Consider the following 16,070-nt stretch of genomic DNA (forward strand, 5'->3'; position numbering starts at 1 on the left):
ATTTTAGTTTTCTTTTAATATAATCATTAGAAGTCAGGAGTCAACACTATATTTGAATGTTTGGAACAAAATCTTCGAAATATATGTGAGAAGACAAAGCTGTGATACAAGAAGTGTTGTGTCTCCACTGAAATTTCAGTCCTCAGGAAGTGTGTTCATATAGAGCTCTGGAGCATGCAAGGAAAAAATGTGAGCATGAAGAAGTAACTTACCTTTGCATCATTATAAACTGCTAACCAAGAGTTAGTGCTCAGGGTTTTCAAGTGATCTCAAATTCCTCTTTAGGATGGGAACCACCAGGAAGACCGGTCTAGTCCACTTGGTCTTTTCATTAAACCTTCTGGTCTAGTGGGAAGTGTCCCTGCCCATGGCAGGGGTTGTGGAACTAGATGATCTTTAAGATTCCTTTCAACCAAAACCATTCTATGATTCTGTGATAAGTAGCTCCAAAAGAAGTTATGTTGTCCACAGTAACAAACAAACCAACAAACAAACCAAAATGCAAGGAACAAGCAGGAGACCTGAGGTTTAAACACCTGCTTCCAAGCAACATATCAAACACATCAGTCCATCTACATCTAAAGAGTTTAGGACTCCGGGAATATGCCATGCTTCTTGCAGAGTACTGCTTATCTAGCACTGTGAAAAGCTCTTCAAATCATATAAATTTCAGACGTCACCATCACAAAATCCAGGCACAAATCAGTGCAACACAACAAAAAAAAAGGAATACACTTACATAATCTCCTCTTAGACCAGATTCTCCTCGTTCACCTGGTTCTCCTCTAGGGCCTTTTCTGCCCTAAATTCATAAAAGAGCATAAACAATTCAGGTACAAGTATAAATAGTATCTGTCATAGAGGAACCCAGATAAGAGAATACAGATTTGTTGAAGTCAGTGGAGCTACACTGATTTACAGCAGGAGTCACATCATATTACGCAGCTATGAAACACAACTCACAGGAATTACAGACAGCATTACGCTTTGGAAAGATGTTTCCATAAAATCCAAACATTACTGTAAAGGGTACTTCACCCATTTTCCTCTGTTGCCTTTCTCTCCAGAAGGTCCAGGAAATCCCCATTCTCCCTAGACTCAAAAAAGTGGAAAAAAGAAGAAAAAAATAATGTTTGTTCTTTCTGATAAATGTGGTTATCAGGGTTTATCTGGCAGAATCCCACTTCAATCAGATATGCAATTCTAAACACGTAACAATGGAATTTCTGTTCAGGATTAAAGCCATAAAACTTGTACTTTTGAACCCTGAGGTAGGTGTCTTTAGTAACACTGCACATGTAATGATTACCTGCTCTCCATCAGTGCCATCAAATCCACTCTCACCATATTCACCCTGTAGCAATAAGCAAAAAACCTCCTTTCAGCGTCAGTCCACTTGTCTCTGAGCAAGGTTCAGCCTACCTTTTAAACTTGAATAAGGTTAGTTGTTTCAATGGTTAGCAAGAATAATTAGGAATAATAATTATAAATTGGAATTAACAATTAATATTTTGACAAATTAAGAACATCTTAAACAATTATTTGTTAAGAACAGTTTATAAGAACAACAGTTATTAAACTATAGATTTTTATCAGTATTTAAATTCTGCTTTTCCTTCTTTTATTTTCAAATCTTTTTTCAACTGCAGCATCTTCAATACTTCAATATTTTTCAAACTGTAACTACTAGTATTTGATCTATCATGCTGATAACTTTTTAATTTTGATGTCAAACATCATGTGTTTGTATTGTGCTTTTTTTTTACATAGCTTTATACTGTGAACAGTGTATTGAAAAGCCAGAAAGAATAAGCATGATTAAAAAAATTACTGAAGACTGATCTTAGACTTTAGGAGTTGTTAAACTTCATAACTCTTTCAGCATTGTGGTGCTTGCTACAAAAATAGCAGTCATCTTCCTTTTCAAACACACATTGCTTGTCTTCTGCCTTTGTCTGCAAAAATGATTCCCCATATTGCAACTGTTTATGGAAGACATTTTCCCACAAAGCATCCATTCCTTCTTTAAGGAATTTGCAACGTTAACTTGCGTGAGGCATCTAAACAGACTTATAACTGTGATAACCTTATTTGTTTATGCATGCTTCACAATGTTTCAGACCTGACCAAATAAGCTTCTTCCATCTTTCTTTACTAGGATAAAAATGAAGGAATTAACCCGATGTAAATTAAATTAGCAGAGACCACTACTCTGAAAGCTGAAATGACATTCAACCAATCACTGGAATTGGCACAAGCTAAAACCATCAGGACTCTCACTGTGAGAGAGACCACAGATACAATTGCTTCATAGGTTTTGATGCTAAATTGACTTTGCAAAACCACCTAGTTGAAGTTCATGAGAGAGAATTTCTTTTAACAATTCTGTATGTACAACAAGAAAAAACAGCTGGCTGTACATTTTGATTAGACTAATATGTCACAAACAAGAATTTCTAAATAAGTATTCCGGAAAAATTATGAGCACTAAGTCAGCAATCATGATTTTATTTGTGTTATTTTTTCATCACTCATTTTCTACCTCAGAAAACCTGAGCCAAACTTCAAAGTATTAAATACTCAGTATTGCCTTTTTTCTCCAAATAGCTATGCTAAAATGCCTTGCAGACTTCGATAAACTGCTTCAACCTTACTAAGTTGGCAGAATTTTTTACATGTTGAAAGATTCATATTTTTAGTTAAAATCAAATTAGTGGATATAATGACACAATGTCACATATTGGATTTCAGTAGGGTTTGTGCAACCTGGTAATTTCTACTCCACTATTCAACTTGGACAAATCAAAATCATCAGCAAGCACTCTCCCTCTTCTATACTCAGTTGTTTCAGATATTTAAAGGAGATAAATTACTTCAGAGAACAGAGAAGAAAATGGAAAAGGAAAGAGAAACACGTGAGAAGACTAAAAAGTTAATACGGAGCAGTACTTTAAATAGAGCTGAGGTATCAGAAACACACTCAACTTTCTCACCTCAGTTTTGGAGACAAATATCTTCTGAGTCTTTGAGGCTCCCAAGCCTTTTTTAGAAAGTGGCTTTGTGTAAAAGCATTCAATTCAAGTTAATGCCATTTCAATTACTGTAGCTTGGTAACTAATATTGCCATTATAATCACTGTCTTCCAGGCTTCACATTTTATTAATGAACTTGTGACAATATCTCTTGATGAACAGGTATGTTTAAAAGGTTAAACAAGAGACTTGCAATAATAGTGGATGACAAGAACAGCATGAAGAGAAGTCTGGATATTGAATAATGTCAATAGTATCAACAATGATCTAGTGAAAATGCTGTCCAAACCCACAATAAATATTATTCACAATCTTTTTTCCCCCTCTATTCTGCTTCCTCAACAATTAGAATATGAGATTCACCTGACCAGAATTACTACCCTAACAGATTATCAAATTAATCAGTAAATAAATCCCCGTCAATTAGAATAAATCAACTACGACTGCAACCATATAAAAATAAAATTATGACTGCTTATTTGATCAATGTGATAGGTATCTTAAATTCATACTTAGACAACCATAGCAAAAGTACATTAAATGCTCTGAAGCTTTTACACTGTTTTCCTTCTTTGCTGATATTTTCTTACAAGGTAACATGAACTTTAAAGGTAGCAGAACACTGTTCTCAAAGAAAATTGATCACACATGAACACACTTACCTGATTTCCTCTGTAGCCTCTGCCCCCCTTAAATTAAAAATAAACACAGATGAAATTTGGTGAAAGTACTTTTATTGAACTTGAAAAGCAGGGCACCATAGGTTGCTGTGCATGGGCATTCTGGGCTCCATATCAGTAAGTTCCTACCCTAAACCCTCTACTGCCGCTTATGGGATTTACCCCTTTCCTGTGGGGAGACAGTACAGCCCTCATTTTCATTCTTGTTCCATAAAGCTTTATAACTTTAACAAAGGCCAGTCTGGAGCAGTTGGTGAAAAAGTCACTATCAAGTTGCTTAGACAGCAACATCCTTAGCTGTTTGACCATGCTTCAATTACTCAAAATACCTCTCAAAATGAGACAGCAAACACTGTCTGCCATTCTTACAGCTGGGTCTTGCTCTCTACCCATGCTTCAGTAAGACAGCCCCTGGATTTGTCCCCAGTACAGAAAACAGGTTTGTGGGACACAAAATTAGGAAATATTTCACAGTCACATACTTGCCTTATGGCCTCTAGCACCTGGACAACCCCTGTCTCCTTGAGTCCCAGTGAAACCAGCTGGGCCTCTCTCCCCCTGAGAAACAAAACAAAACGTTCAGTCTCATCCATACAGTGATGGTTACCTGTTAATTCATCACATAAGACTAAAGCAAGACAGAATTCTATCACCATTCACTGTGCTAAGGACACAAGTGCAAGTGACCTGGAAATTTTCATAGTGACCATAAAAGAGCAGTCAATCACTAATTTGAGTTGCACCTGGTTCTGTGCTCTCGCTATCATGCCATGTTTCAGACTGTGATACCAACCTCCGACAGAAATCCTTGTACTTGAAGGTAGTTTTTTTTAACTGAATAACTAACTCACTTTTGATGGGTTGTTGTTTTAACTCAATTACTAACTATCGTGATGTGCAGAAGCACAGAGAATCAAATCTGTATATTACCTGCAGATACATGTTGCTTAAACACATTTTAGGTTAGCACTGGTGAATTCTCAGTGAGTAAGCGCAGACAGGCTCAGGCACCAACTGTCAGCATAACAGCAGGAAGAAATATGTTTACTTACAACCCCACCTTCCTCACCAGGATGGCCAGGAGATCCTCTGTAACCCGTATTTCCCTGAAAAAATAAGAATTTAAAAGATAAGTAGCATTGTCCTCCAAGCACACTATCCTAACAGTTAAGGTCATGGGCACAAGCATGCATGCTCAGAAATATTGCAAAAAACAGAAGCACTTTGAAAAATAAAGCAATTCTTCTGTAATGTCTATGTTAGACCTTCTACCTTCCTTCCTGGACTTCCCCGGACACCATGATCACCATTTTCTCCAAGGCATTTACAAATAACCTTACAACATTTCCTTTCTGCAACAGTATCCTGAAAACGACAGGAAACATTTCATTTATGTATATTAATCATAAAGCAAAGACTGATTTTTCTCTCCCATTTGTTTTTATCACAGAAGGACTTACAAGGTTTCTCTGCAAGATGCTTGCAATCTCTGCAAACCCAACACTCAGAGGTTCGTTGTATCCAAACCCTCTGCCAAACTCTATCTCCCAAAATTCAGTCAAGTTCTGTGTATTGTCCAGGCCAACTAATAGGAGTGCATCAAGACCTTCAATATAAGCACAGATCTTAATTAATGAATGCCTGAAATATACTATTTAACCACCAATATATTTTTAAGTAACAGCAATTCTCTAGAAGACTTACACTTCACGGCTTCAACAGAGTATGTTCAAAGAAATCAACTTATTGAGAACAATGTGTAAAAGAAAAATCCAGACCAGTAATTTTCCAATTAACTTCTCTCCCCAGTTGTCAGACCAGATTGCTACTCAGTGCCCAAACATTAGTGTTTTGCACTGCAGAAGTCTGAGTTATGCCTAATCTCTGGTGCTGTACTCATCAGTGAGAGGGGGTTGTCCTGAGTCACATCAGCTGTTGAAGCTGGATCCCAGAAACTAGAACCTCAGCACACCCATGTGTGTTTTTCTGCCCTCATCTGACTAACAGTGACAAGTCATGTACCTTCGTTCACATGGAGAAGCAAACACTCTCTCAGGGACTCCTGAGGAATGCCATGTTAGAGTGGAGAGGCAACATTATGTGGAAAATTTGCAGTGGGGGAGCAATGCACTGGGCCTTGGGTAGTAGGAGGCTGGAGCATTAACATCATCATACTGTAATACCTTTAAAGCGAAGTGAGTCAGATGCTTTCCTGAGATCTTCCAGCGAATCATCCAGCCCATCTGAAAATACTAATAGAACCTGTCAGGAAAGGGAGTAATGCCAAGTCAATTGTGAAGGGACTGAAAGTTCAGTCATTGTAAAAAGTACAGTTTGCATTGAAAACTGGCTACGAGGTGGTCAAATTCCACTTCACTGCGTAAATCTGAAATGTGGGGGGGAAAAAAGTGCTGAGGAGCAAGGAGAACAGAACACAAAAGTCTGTTCTCCCTGACAGCACTTGAAGTTGAGGGATTTGTCTTGGTGAACAGTTCGTAGCATGGCTATTATGTCTGTCATGTTTTTAGCATGCCAGGAAGGCCAATGCTGCTGTGACTTATCCGCTGAAAACTTTTTCTGATGTCTGAAGAGTTCTCCATTATGTGAATGTGGAAAAGAACTTAGAGCAAACAAATTTTCCCCTTTCTGCAAGAGTAGCTCCAGCTGGCTGTCACTGAGCCACACCAGGAAGTGTAGGTCCAATCCTTCCTCTCTAGGTCCAATCCTTCCACCCCACAGATGCTTATGTTGCCTTGCCCTTTCCACAAAGGCAGTACATCATCCTGCTCCACTCTCTGCCATATTTTATCTTGTTAAGGCATAAGGCTTGGCTCACCTACGGATGCTAATCATTTGTACTGGCTACATTTCCACCTTTTCAGGCCAAAGACCTATAGTTAAACCTCTTCTATAATGGAGGATAGCATAGTTTTCTACAATTCTCCTCTGAGCTACCAGTCTCTTCCTATTTTTCTCCTCCCCTTCCCTCTTCTAACGAGCAGAAGTCTTCTCAGGACCCACTCATCCAGTCAATTAGTTTTCCCAGAAAGAAGCTGCACAGATAAACTGTCTCCTGTCCCCAGTGGTAATGACTTCAAGTCCTCCTATACTCTCTGACCAACAAATGGACAAGCACAGCTAGAGCTTCTTCCCTCCTATTCTTCATATTTTACATTCCCTATACAAGACACAGCTTTGACCAATGCAAAGCCTTTTGCTCCTGTTAAGATAAATTTTTCTGCAGGTGACAGAGACAAAGAAAGTGACTACCACACCAAACATTCCAATTCTGTGCTAAAGCAGCAAGGAGACAAGAATTTAAGAACAGGCAGAGCTCACTGGTTTTGATGGTGTTCCCAAACATCCCATATGGAGGCACTGATATTGACTCTACATCTGCTCAAGCAAATTGTGATAAATAGGAGAGCTGGACCATGGAGGGTTAAACAATCACAGACTGTCAGGAACGACACTGTAGGCCTGGGCTTGATGATTTTTTTTCTATAATCTTTTCATTTTAAAAACTTGGGGAGCAGGGAATATGGGGTGTCAGTGCACCCATTATATGTAAGTATATGTAAACATATGTTTACAAAGCTTTTCTTTATTGTTTTGTTTTATTTTCTTTATTGTGGTGTTATTATTGTTTTGTCAAAAAATGCTGGAATCATATCCAACTCTTTTGGTGCAAAACAAACAAATAATAAAGAAAAGAAGAAATGCAAACAACAGCAAATTCCTGTCCCCGATGAGGTTTATAACTAATAATCATTACAGAACAAGCATGTTATTGCTCAGGATCCTAGGGAAATTAAATTGTGATTTGATTTGCATTCTAAAGTCTTCTTTTTTCAATTTGCACATAAACAGTATCAGAAAGAAATATTAATCCATTGGTAAAGTCCTGAGATATGCAGCATTTTTATTTCTAGTAATAATGCATAAGCAGAAGAAGCCTTGTTTGACTCTAACGTTCATAATTGGCAATTAGGAGGAAAAAAGCACTGCTTTTTACTGGTATGTCAAACAAGTTCTCTCTCGAGGCTCATAAGAAGCAAAATCTTATGTGGTCATCTTCCCCATTCAGACATTTTAAGAGATCTTTGGAAAAAAATGCTATTAAATATGCAGCAAATTACAACCTAAACTGATAAGCCACACCTATGCAAATGCTGTAAAAAATGGAATACCACTTTCATCTGAAAGGAGGGAAATCTGTAATTTGGCTTTCTCATTCCACATGATATTAAAATTAACATTTTATAAAAGTTAAAATAAGGCTGAAAGAGGAAACCCCTTATGTATTTTGCAAGGTCCTTCTTCAGTAGGAAGGTCCTATTGCATGAAGACCTTAGTAAGTGATAATATTCAACAGCTACTACAGGACATGCTCAGTGCTTTACTGCGTTAGAGCCTTATTAAGAATAAATTGTCAGGGCACTGACCCTGAAACACTGCAATGAGAGCTAAATTTCTTGAACCCAAGTTGAAAGACTCCCCACTCATGTCAGAAGAGATTAAATGAAGCTTTATACTTTTCTCTTCACTTCAAGATGGATGAATAAACTGCATCTATGCAGATTTTCCTTATCATCAGTTACCCTTAAGTAGAACTCGGCTTTGTTACTGGAAATTATTTGATAAGTTAATGACATGAATAAACCTCTGTAAACAAATTTCTCGGATGACCTTTTTCTGTGACTTCTGCTTAGAGCTGTCGCTGTTCTGGACAGAGATATAGCATCAGGATTAGGAATTCCTAAAAGATAACAACTTTCCACTACTCAAAGTACAAAGTACAAACATGGTAGATATAAGAAGGTTATCTGTACAAATAGTTGTCATCATATGTATTAAGACAAATGTTCTGGGTACCATCTCACTGCAGGAGCGCCTAGGAAGCTGGAATTAAAATACGTATTTATATCAGGTCAGTGAAAAACAGGAGGTTCTATACAAAAATAAGAAAAGACTTTTTATTACGTGGGTGACTGAGCACTGGCACAGGTTGCCTGGAGAGGTTGAGGAGTCTCCATTCTTGGAGATACACAAAAGCCATCTGGACATGGTCCTGGGCAGCCTGTTCTAGCTGATCCTTCTTGAGCAGGGAGGTTGGACAAGGTGACTTCCAGAGGTTCCTTCTAATCTCTACCATTCTGTGATTCTGTTTATTAAATTCACATATTCTCGAACAACATTTTTGTCTCCCTGGAGTACTCAGCATCAGGAACTGTAAACATCAAACTGTGTAACTTCTTTCCAACATATATGCTCATACCATTAAGTTACCTTAACTTCAGCAGAGGTCACATTAAAGAACTTCTCCTCAAGTGCCTGCAAGAAATCTGTATTCAGGTAGGTATCCACAGTGGCCTGTGCATCTAAGAACTTCTGGATGATCTCTTCATTGTAGTCTTCAAAACCAGAGTCAAAGATTAATTGTTTGGTCTGTGTCAATACTTGAAACTTGAATCTAATGTTGACTGGAGCTTTACAGCTGGTATTTGGTAATGATTTCATCTGGAGTAAAAGTCTGGGGAGGAATGCTTGCAATCTCTGTTTCAGGAGCACTGTGGGTTCTGGTTGCATGCGCCTTGAAGCATCAACTGCTATAGAAAGATCTATGTTGCAATCTGAAAAAAAAATATATAAGAAACAGGAAACTACAAACATACACTATTTGTGATCTTGGGGGTTTTTTTCCAGAATCATGGCAGTGGAACAAAATTCAATATGGTAGATTTAAAACCAGAAGTCAGAATCAGTGAGATAGGTTTTCCATAATCATAAAATACCATCATCCCACAGGTTTCAGTGGACCATGTGAACTTGAAAATAGTAAGAACCACATTATTGGACATCTGCACATACTCAAACTGCAAAACATGTCATTGTTCTGTCAAATATCATCAAAAGGCCTAATCTTGAAAATGTTCCTGTGAGCTTTGCTACCGAGAACATGCAATATATATTCCAATTGCAATAGGAAGCTTGATGGCTGACTGTGGTCTGTCACTTTGTCACAAGACCAGGTGATACATACAAATGTAGAACAACATACCAAAAAAAAACATGAGAGAAAGAGGCAGCATTGCCTACATGCAATGTTATATAACCACTGTGAAAAACAGCTGCTGTAAGGTGAGGAATTGCTTGTATAGCTCCTTATAATAACAGTAAATACTGTGATGTGGTTTATTCCTTCCCTCTCCCGAGTCACCTTGCCCTCACTAAACAGCTAAACTACATGGCTTTTTTCTTCTTGATTATTCATTTCTCATGTTGTTTTTTATGCTGTGCTCCTAGATGCATTAATATTCATTGTTGTACTTCTGCAAGGAAGTCAGAGGCGAGCAATTTTAGCTGTAAAACAGCACTCTAACCTAATTTTTTTCCTTCTTCACTCATTGCCTCTGAAACACTTAGCAATCACAAGGTTGTTTTCAGTATTGGTTTGCTAGTCTGGGCTAGTTCCTACAGACCATTATTCCAAGTTTTCTGAGTTTTCCCTCTCTCATGAAAAAGATGAATGTGTTCAGTTCTTTAACCAAATACATCTAGAAATAATTTCACCTCAAAGTGACCATCGTTACATTTCAGTATTTCACCTGTGGTACAAAGTGCCCCCTAGAGGGCATGATCTGCTGGAAAGCAGCATGAGAATTTTAAATGCAAAAGGTCACACTGAATGAGTCTTTATGGCTAAAATATCTGACATTCAGGCCTCAGAGCAACATCAAAAAGCTATCCCTTATCTGTTTAGTCCAAAACAAGACAAACAGTTAAATATATCTATACATACAAACATGGACGAGAATGTGTAAAACAGCTTCTGGTATGTGCTCTATACTCTCTTGATAATCTCGATTTGTTTTCAGGAGTAAACACCTCTGGGTCGCCAACCTCTTTTTCTAATCACCTGTTCTCCTACAAACATCCATATTGTTAAACTTCTCCGTCTTACTGCTGCAAGGTATCTTTTTCCCGTGTTGACATGCTGTACCTCAAATGTGTTTTTTTTTTAAATTGAAAAATCTGTCATTTTATGGGAATGTGACTGGAGAATGGAGACTTAATAGTTTTATTTCAGGCAAGGTCAGTGAACATAAGAATACAGATGAGAGTACAAGATAAAACAGTCTTCACAGAAAGTTGATCTTTGTTCTATGAGACAAATTTATGCAGAACTTAGTAATAAATACACGCATCACTGAGATCAAAGCCAATATGCTGTCCTCAACTTCTCTCTCTCTCTCTAAACAAGTGTGCCTGTATATACATAAACTTTACTGCTGTATCTCCTGTTAAATCTCTCTGTTCTCTGGCTGTGAAACACCAGGAGGTGCTCCTGCATCAGCCACGGTCAGGCTTTTTCATTGTAGTGCACTCCATTTCCACAGTAGCTCTCTCCCTCTCTCTACTTTCAGGAAATGAGGGATGCCTTTTCATCTGGGGTCTGCTCAGCTCTTGATGGGAAAAAGGGTGAGTGGGGGTGCAGAGCTCATACTGAATCAGGTCTGGCTGCCCTCCTCTCTGCAAACCACCTGAGCAGACATAATTCACACAGAGTCACTTCTGTCTTTAGGAAGGAAGGCTCAGCCTTTCATTTTGGCCCCCCAGCACTCCAGCAAACACTAGCCAGTTTTGCAATGTTTAAGATCTTACTAGCTTAGGGTACAGGAGAGGCTCAGCTGTTCTTACAAAAAGCCTTAGACAAGCAGAGTGGTCATCCCAGCACTCCTTTCTCACAGTAAGTTTCTGGTCACTAGGGGAATGAAACCTGGAGAACGGGGTTGGATCAGCTTTATGGCATAACAAAGAGAATGAAAAGCACACATCCAATACATGTAAAATATCACCTACACGGTGAAAACACAGGGAAGACAAGGAACTTTAAAAGACAGTCACAGTCCCTGTAAGCACGAGTACAGAGAGAAAAAACACTCCAGAAGTCTCTTCCTGCTATGTCCAATCAATGCCACGCACTTACACCACAGCAGGTCCCCCTCACCATCAGCAGAGGAAGAGACCAGCTTTTTTGATCTGTCATTCACTCCATTTTTCTTTTTGCTACTTAAATGCATCTACAGTGTTATCTAACTACATAACTGGCCCTCTGGTGGTCTAGTGGTTAGGATGCGGCGCTTTCACTGCCGTGACCCGGGTTCGGTTCCCGGTCAGAGGAGTCCCCCGGGCAGATGGAGCTCGTCAGCCCTGTAAGGCCATCCATCTAAGAGAAGGTCACTCTAAACAAACCTATGTCCTGAGGACCTCACTGCCACTGTCCAAGCTTGCTCGGCCCCGGCAGATGAACCTCAGGATTAAAGGGTGGGCTCAGCTCAGCGCACACTGTGTCTCACCTAAAAAATCCACTGCGCAGGCTCGAAGGGTAAAAGACCTTTCCCAAATCTTCGTTCGCGAAGACTGGCCATACACAGTACTGGCAACTGATACTGCAGCACCATGTCAGAATAAACTCAGATAAAAACCCAGCATCTGACATCTGATAGAAGTTGTTATTTTAATCAAAGGCAATACTGAACCTTTATTTCCTTGGGGGTGGCAGCCTCTCAGGCTGTGTGGCAGCCAAGCCATTCTTGCCATCAAGAAGGTGTAGTAAGAGATATCACTTTCTGTTTCTTATCTAGGAAAAGCTTTTGGGTAGCATCTCAGCATTACTGTGGGTTTGCTGTTCACATCTTGCCAATACCTCCCACATATCCAAGGATGGATTTCCTCACGCCCCCTCTCCATAGTGCCTCTGCAAGACTTCAGTTTTGTCAACAGTTGCTGCTGACAGTCCCAATGAAGCAGTATGGTCAGCTGTAGATGACAAAGTTAGGTTTCTGGAAGGCTCTTCTTTAAATATCACTGAACTGTCTGTTTCCCTCTTTTGATTAAGATACCCACTGGGGATGTCTGCTTTGGGCTCCTCTCAGACACTGAGCAGCCACGAATATGAAAGCTAGTTGTGAAGTACTGTCTTACCTCAGAAGCTATTTACCATAGCAAAGAGTGTAGTGGCTCTTGAATGAAGCAAGGTGCAAGTTGTGAGTTGCAAACGGAGTAACATGGGAAGTATTCTTTGGTTAAACAGTTGGATTGCTGTCCATCCAGCTCAGATACTTTTACCAGGGACTGCACAAAGCCATTATACACCCAACAAAATGTTTTTTACTCACCTTGGCCAGGGAGACATTTGGACTGACAGACCTGATTGACAATATTCCTTTCGATGGGTTTCAGTGCGTCAAGGCTTTCCACTGTGAACATTCCCCTTGCATCATCAGCTATTAAAAGCAGCTCAAAGGGAATTTATAATCCCTATGCCACTTCAAAGACATGGATCTCATTGCTACTCAAAGCCATTGCTGCATCCTCTACCCTCTCAGCAGAGTAGTCACTGAAAAAGGCTCTGGACAAGCCTCAGGCCTTTGCCATAAACCACAACAGACTGCAATTGCTTATTCTGTTGATCGTTCCTTTATTGTGGTGTCACTGTAGAACTCATTAAAGGAAATTCTTTGTGGGGCTCTGGGCTGTGCTGGACTACTCCAACAACTACTTTGTCCCTAGAAATAACAAAGTTGTCACAACTTCCATCATGAAGGTCTTTGTGACAGAAAAGTTTTTTATATGCTTTCTGATCCTTTCATCAGGAATACAAGATCTGCCACAACACTGCTGCAAACTTAGGGTAAAAGCAGTGGCAAAAAGGTGACCAACTACCAGTACAGCATCTAACCCCTAACTTTTCTTTTCATTGAGGAAAAACTAGTGGAGGTACCCACACTGAACTCTGTAAAACCAGAAAAAAGGTAAAAATTTAAAATTGTAACTACGTTACCTTTTAAACATTCATTATTATTTGAACACCATTTTTGTGTTCTGATTTTAGTTTTTATTTCTCACCTCTTTTTATATCCCTCCCCCTTTCACCATTCCACAATAACAGTCCTTAAAGAAACAGGGAAAATACATGTTCTGCAAATTTGCTGTTCAGCAAATGTATTGAACAGAAAAATAGTACTTCCCTTCATTTTTGTAACTCCTAGAATGTCCAATTTATGAACTAGGTTTTTGGAGGAATTAAAAGTTACCAAAAGCATAGCTTAATCAAGAAAAAATTCCCTGTTCAACTGTTCAATTACATACATTTTCTAAAAATGAGATGAAGCCAAATATTGTCATAGGTTTACTTGTTCTAAAAAAACCAAGGGGGAATTTTTTTTTCCTTTCCCCTGCATCACTCTAAAAGAAACATGTTGAATGAGGAGCCAAATATACACCACAGAATCTGTGAATCTGACCCTGATTTTCTTTACAGTACATTAAGGCTCAGCTTCAGAGAGCACTGAGCACAAGCTTGCCTTCCTCTTTTAACAGTTAAACCTCTCTGACTTCAGTGCAGGCATTGAAATGTGATAAAAAGGGAGGTCAGCCTGAACTGCAACCTAACTCAAAATTAGCCCTATTGTTTTCAGTCGTGTTACATGACAAGAACAGTGATGTAAATGACAGCAAAACCAGCACCAAAGAAAAAGCTTCCCCAGAGTCTTGTGGAGAGATCTGGAAGGTCATCAAAACTACCAGCACTACACAGATACCTACCAAAAGGTTTGCTGGCTCTTTGCTGAAGATGAGCTGTATTCTGCACACCAGTTCCAACAACATAGAGGAGAATGCTTCCAATGTTCCTCAGTTTCCTGACAGGCAATTCAACTTCACGACTGGATTCTCCACCAGTGATTAGAATCACTAGCTGTGTAACAAAGCCCTTAGCCTTGCTTTCTGTAGGTTGAGTGAAATACACTGGGTTAAAAAACCCAGAGCTTTCCCTACATAAGTTTTTCCACTCCTTTACGGTAAATTATGAATCTGCTCCAAAACATCACTTTTCAAATATTGATTCAGCAAGAGTTCTTGTTAAGTCTCATCACTGTATTGTGCCAGTCCAACTTGGCCTTGCAACAAGGCCAACATCAAAACTTGAAACCAAGGTGGAGAGGAGTTCTTCACCTTGTTAAAGTTTTCCTGATCAATACTCGTTGAGGTATCCACTCATGGCTGGGCTTCGCGAACGAAGATTTGGGAAGGCTTTATCCACATTTGTTACAGGCACGTTGGTGACTTATGAGGCCAATACGTGACAGACATATCCGGTTGCAAAAAGCACAACAGAAAGACTCCTTAGATGAAGTATTCAGCAAGACACGGTTCTTCCTGCGTTGCCTTTTCTCCTCGAGAGAGATCCTGCGTGTGTTCTCAAAGGCTTCCGCAGCGTTATAGATGCTGTGTCTCCAAGCCTCCCGATTTGAGGCCAGAGTGGACCAATTATGGTGATCAATATGGCCAAGGCTGAGATGTTGTTTCAGGGAGTCCTTGTATCTTTTCTTCGGGGCTCCTCTCTTGCGGCAGCCAGTGGCAAGTTCACCATAGAGCAAGATCTTAGGGAGGCGGTGGTCCTTCATCCTTGAGACGTGCCCTGCCCAACGCAGCTGGGTTCTCATCAGCATGGCCTCTACACTTGTGACTGCTGCTTGCTCAAGAACAGATGTATTGGTCACATAATCTGACCAGTGGATGTTTAAGATTGTACGGAGGCAGCGCTGATGGAAGCGTTCTAGGAGACGCAGGTGGTGGCGGTAGATGACCCATGATTCGGAACCATACAAGAGAGTAGACAACACTATGGCTTTGTAAACACTGATCTTGAGGTATCCACTAAAGAGACAACATCTGCCAACATGGTTTTCCTGCTAACTGCCCAAGAAAAGGCAGATAGAAGAATTCATTACTATAGCTCCTTCTCTGGCTTTGTTCAGGAGCATGTACTTAGTCTATGGATAGAGAAAAATAAACCTGGGAAGACAACAGCTCTTTCAGGCCATATCATGGGCAACCTGGGTGGCTAGTCCAGTTATCTCCTCTAACACAGTACAAAGCATCTGTAGATTTACTGTGAGAGAGTCCTTGCAGAGAAGCAGATTCTTCCACTTCATAGGCATGCTTATCAGCTGGCTCACTAGCTATTTCTAGAAGCCCAGACAAAGCAGATCCTTTCAGACCTGTGGTGTACATGATGCCAGCATCTTTGAATGCTGTGGCTGGGTTTTGAACATTATTTTCAGCCTCTTTTTCTTGTAATCACCAGATAAATTTGAGGAACCCTTTCATCCTTTTGGCTATCAACACTTGCTACAGAGTGATTCTCTAGCATAAAATGGAGGCTCTGCCCAGTTTTGGTGCCTCCTTTGTAACATAATTTCTGTATCTTCTGTAAAGAATCATTCTTGTTACAGAAAATATTCAACAAGAATTCAGTGTATGTCACATCACTGTACTGAATTATACCAAC

The 16,070-nt window shown here is 39.7% G+C and overlaps 1 protein-coding gene across 1 annotated transcript in view; it reads right to left on the reverse strand.

Annotated features, from left to right (window-relative positions):
- The window catches only part of COL6A6 (collagen type VI alpha 6 chain), a 41,067-nt gene extending 25,274 nt beyond the window's left edge, over positions 1 to 15,793 (reverse strand). Inside the window, exons 1-11 of the mRNA XM_032687001.1 lie at positions 15,673 to 15,793; positions 14,324 to 14,503; positions 12,895 to 13,002; positions 9,002 to 9,345; positions 5,896 to 5,974; positions 5,173 to 5,318; positions 4,985 to 5,077; positions 4,765 to 4,818; positions 3,695 to 3,721; positions 1,310 to 1,354; positions 740 to 802 (exon numbers count right to left, since the gene is read on the reverse strand). Coding sequence (XP_032542892.1) covers positions 740 to 802; positions 1,310 to 1,354; positions 3,695 to 3,721; positions 4,765 to 4,818; positions 4,985 to 5,077; positions 5,173 to 5,318; positions 5,896 to 5,974; positions 9,002 to 9,345; positions 12,895 to 13,002; positions 14,324 to 14,503; positions 15,673 to 15,793 — 1,260 coding nt within the window. The remainder of the gene's footprint in view (positions 1 to 739; positions 803 to 1,309; positions 1,355 to 3,694; positions 3,722 to 4,764; positions 4,819 to 4,984; positions 5,078 to 5,172; positions 5,319 to 5,895; positions 5,975 to 9,001; positions 9,346 to 12,894; positions 13,003 to 14,323; positions 14,504 to 15,672) is intronic.
- Positions 15,794 to 16,070: the final 277 nt, after the last annotated feature.

This window comes from Chiroxiphia lanceolata, chromosome 1 (assembly GCF_009829145.1).
Source record: "Chiroxiphia lanceolata isolate bChiLan1 chromosome 1, bChiLan1.pri, whole genome shotgun sequence".
NCBI lineage: Eukaryota > Metazoa > Chordata > Aves > Passeriformes > Pipridae > Chiroxiphia > Chiroxiphia lanceolata.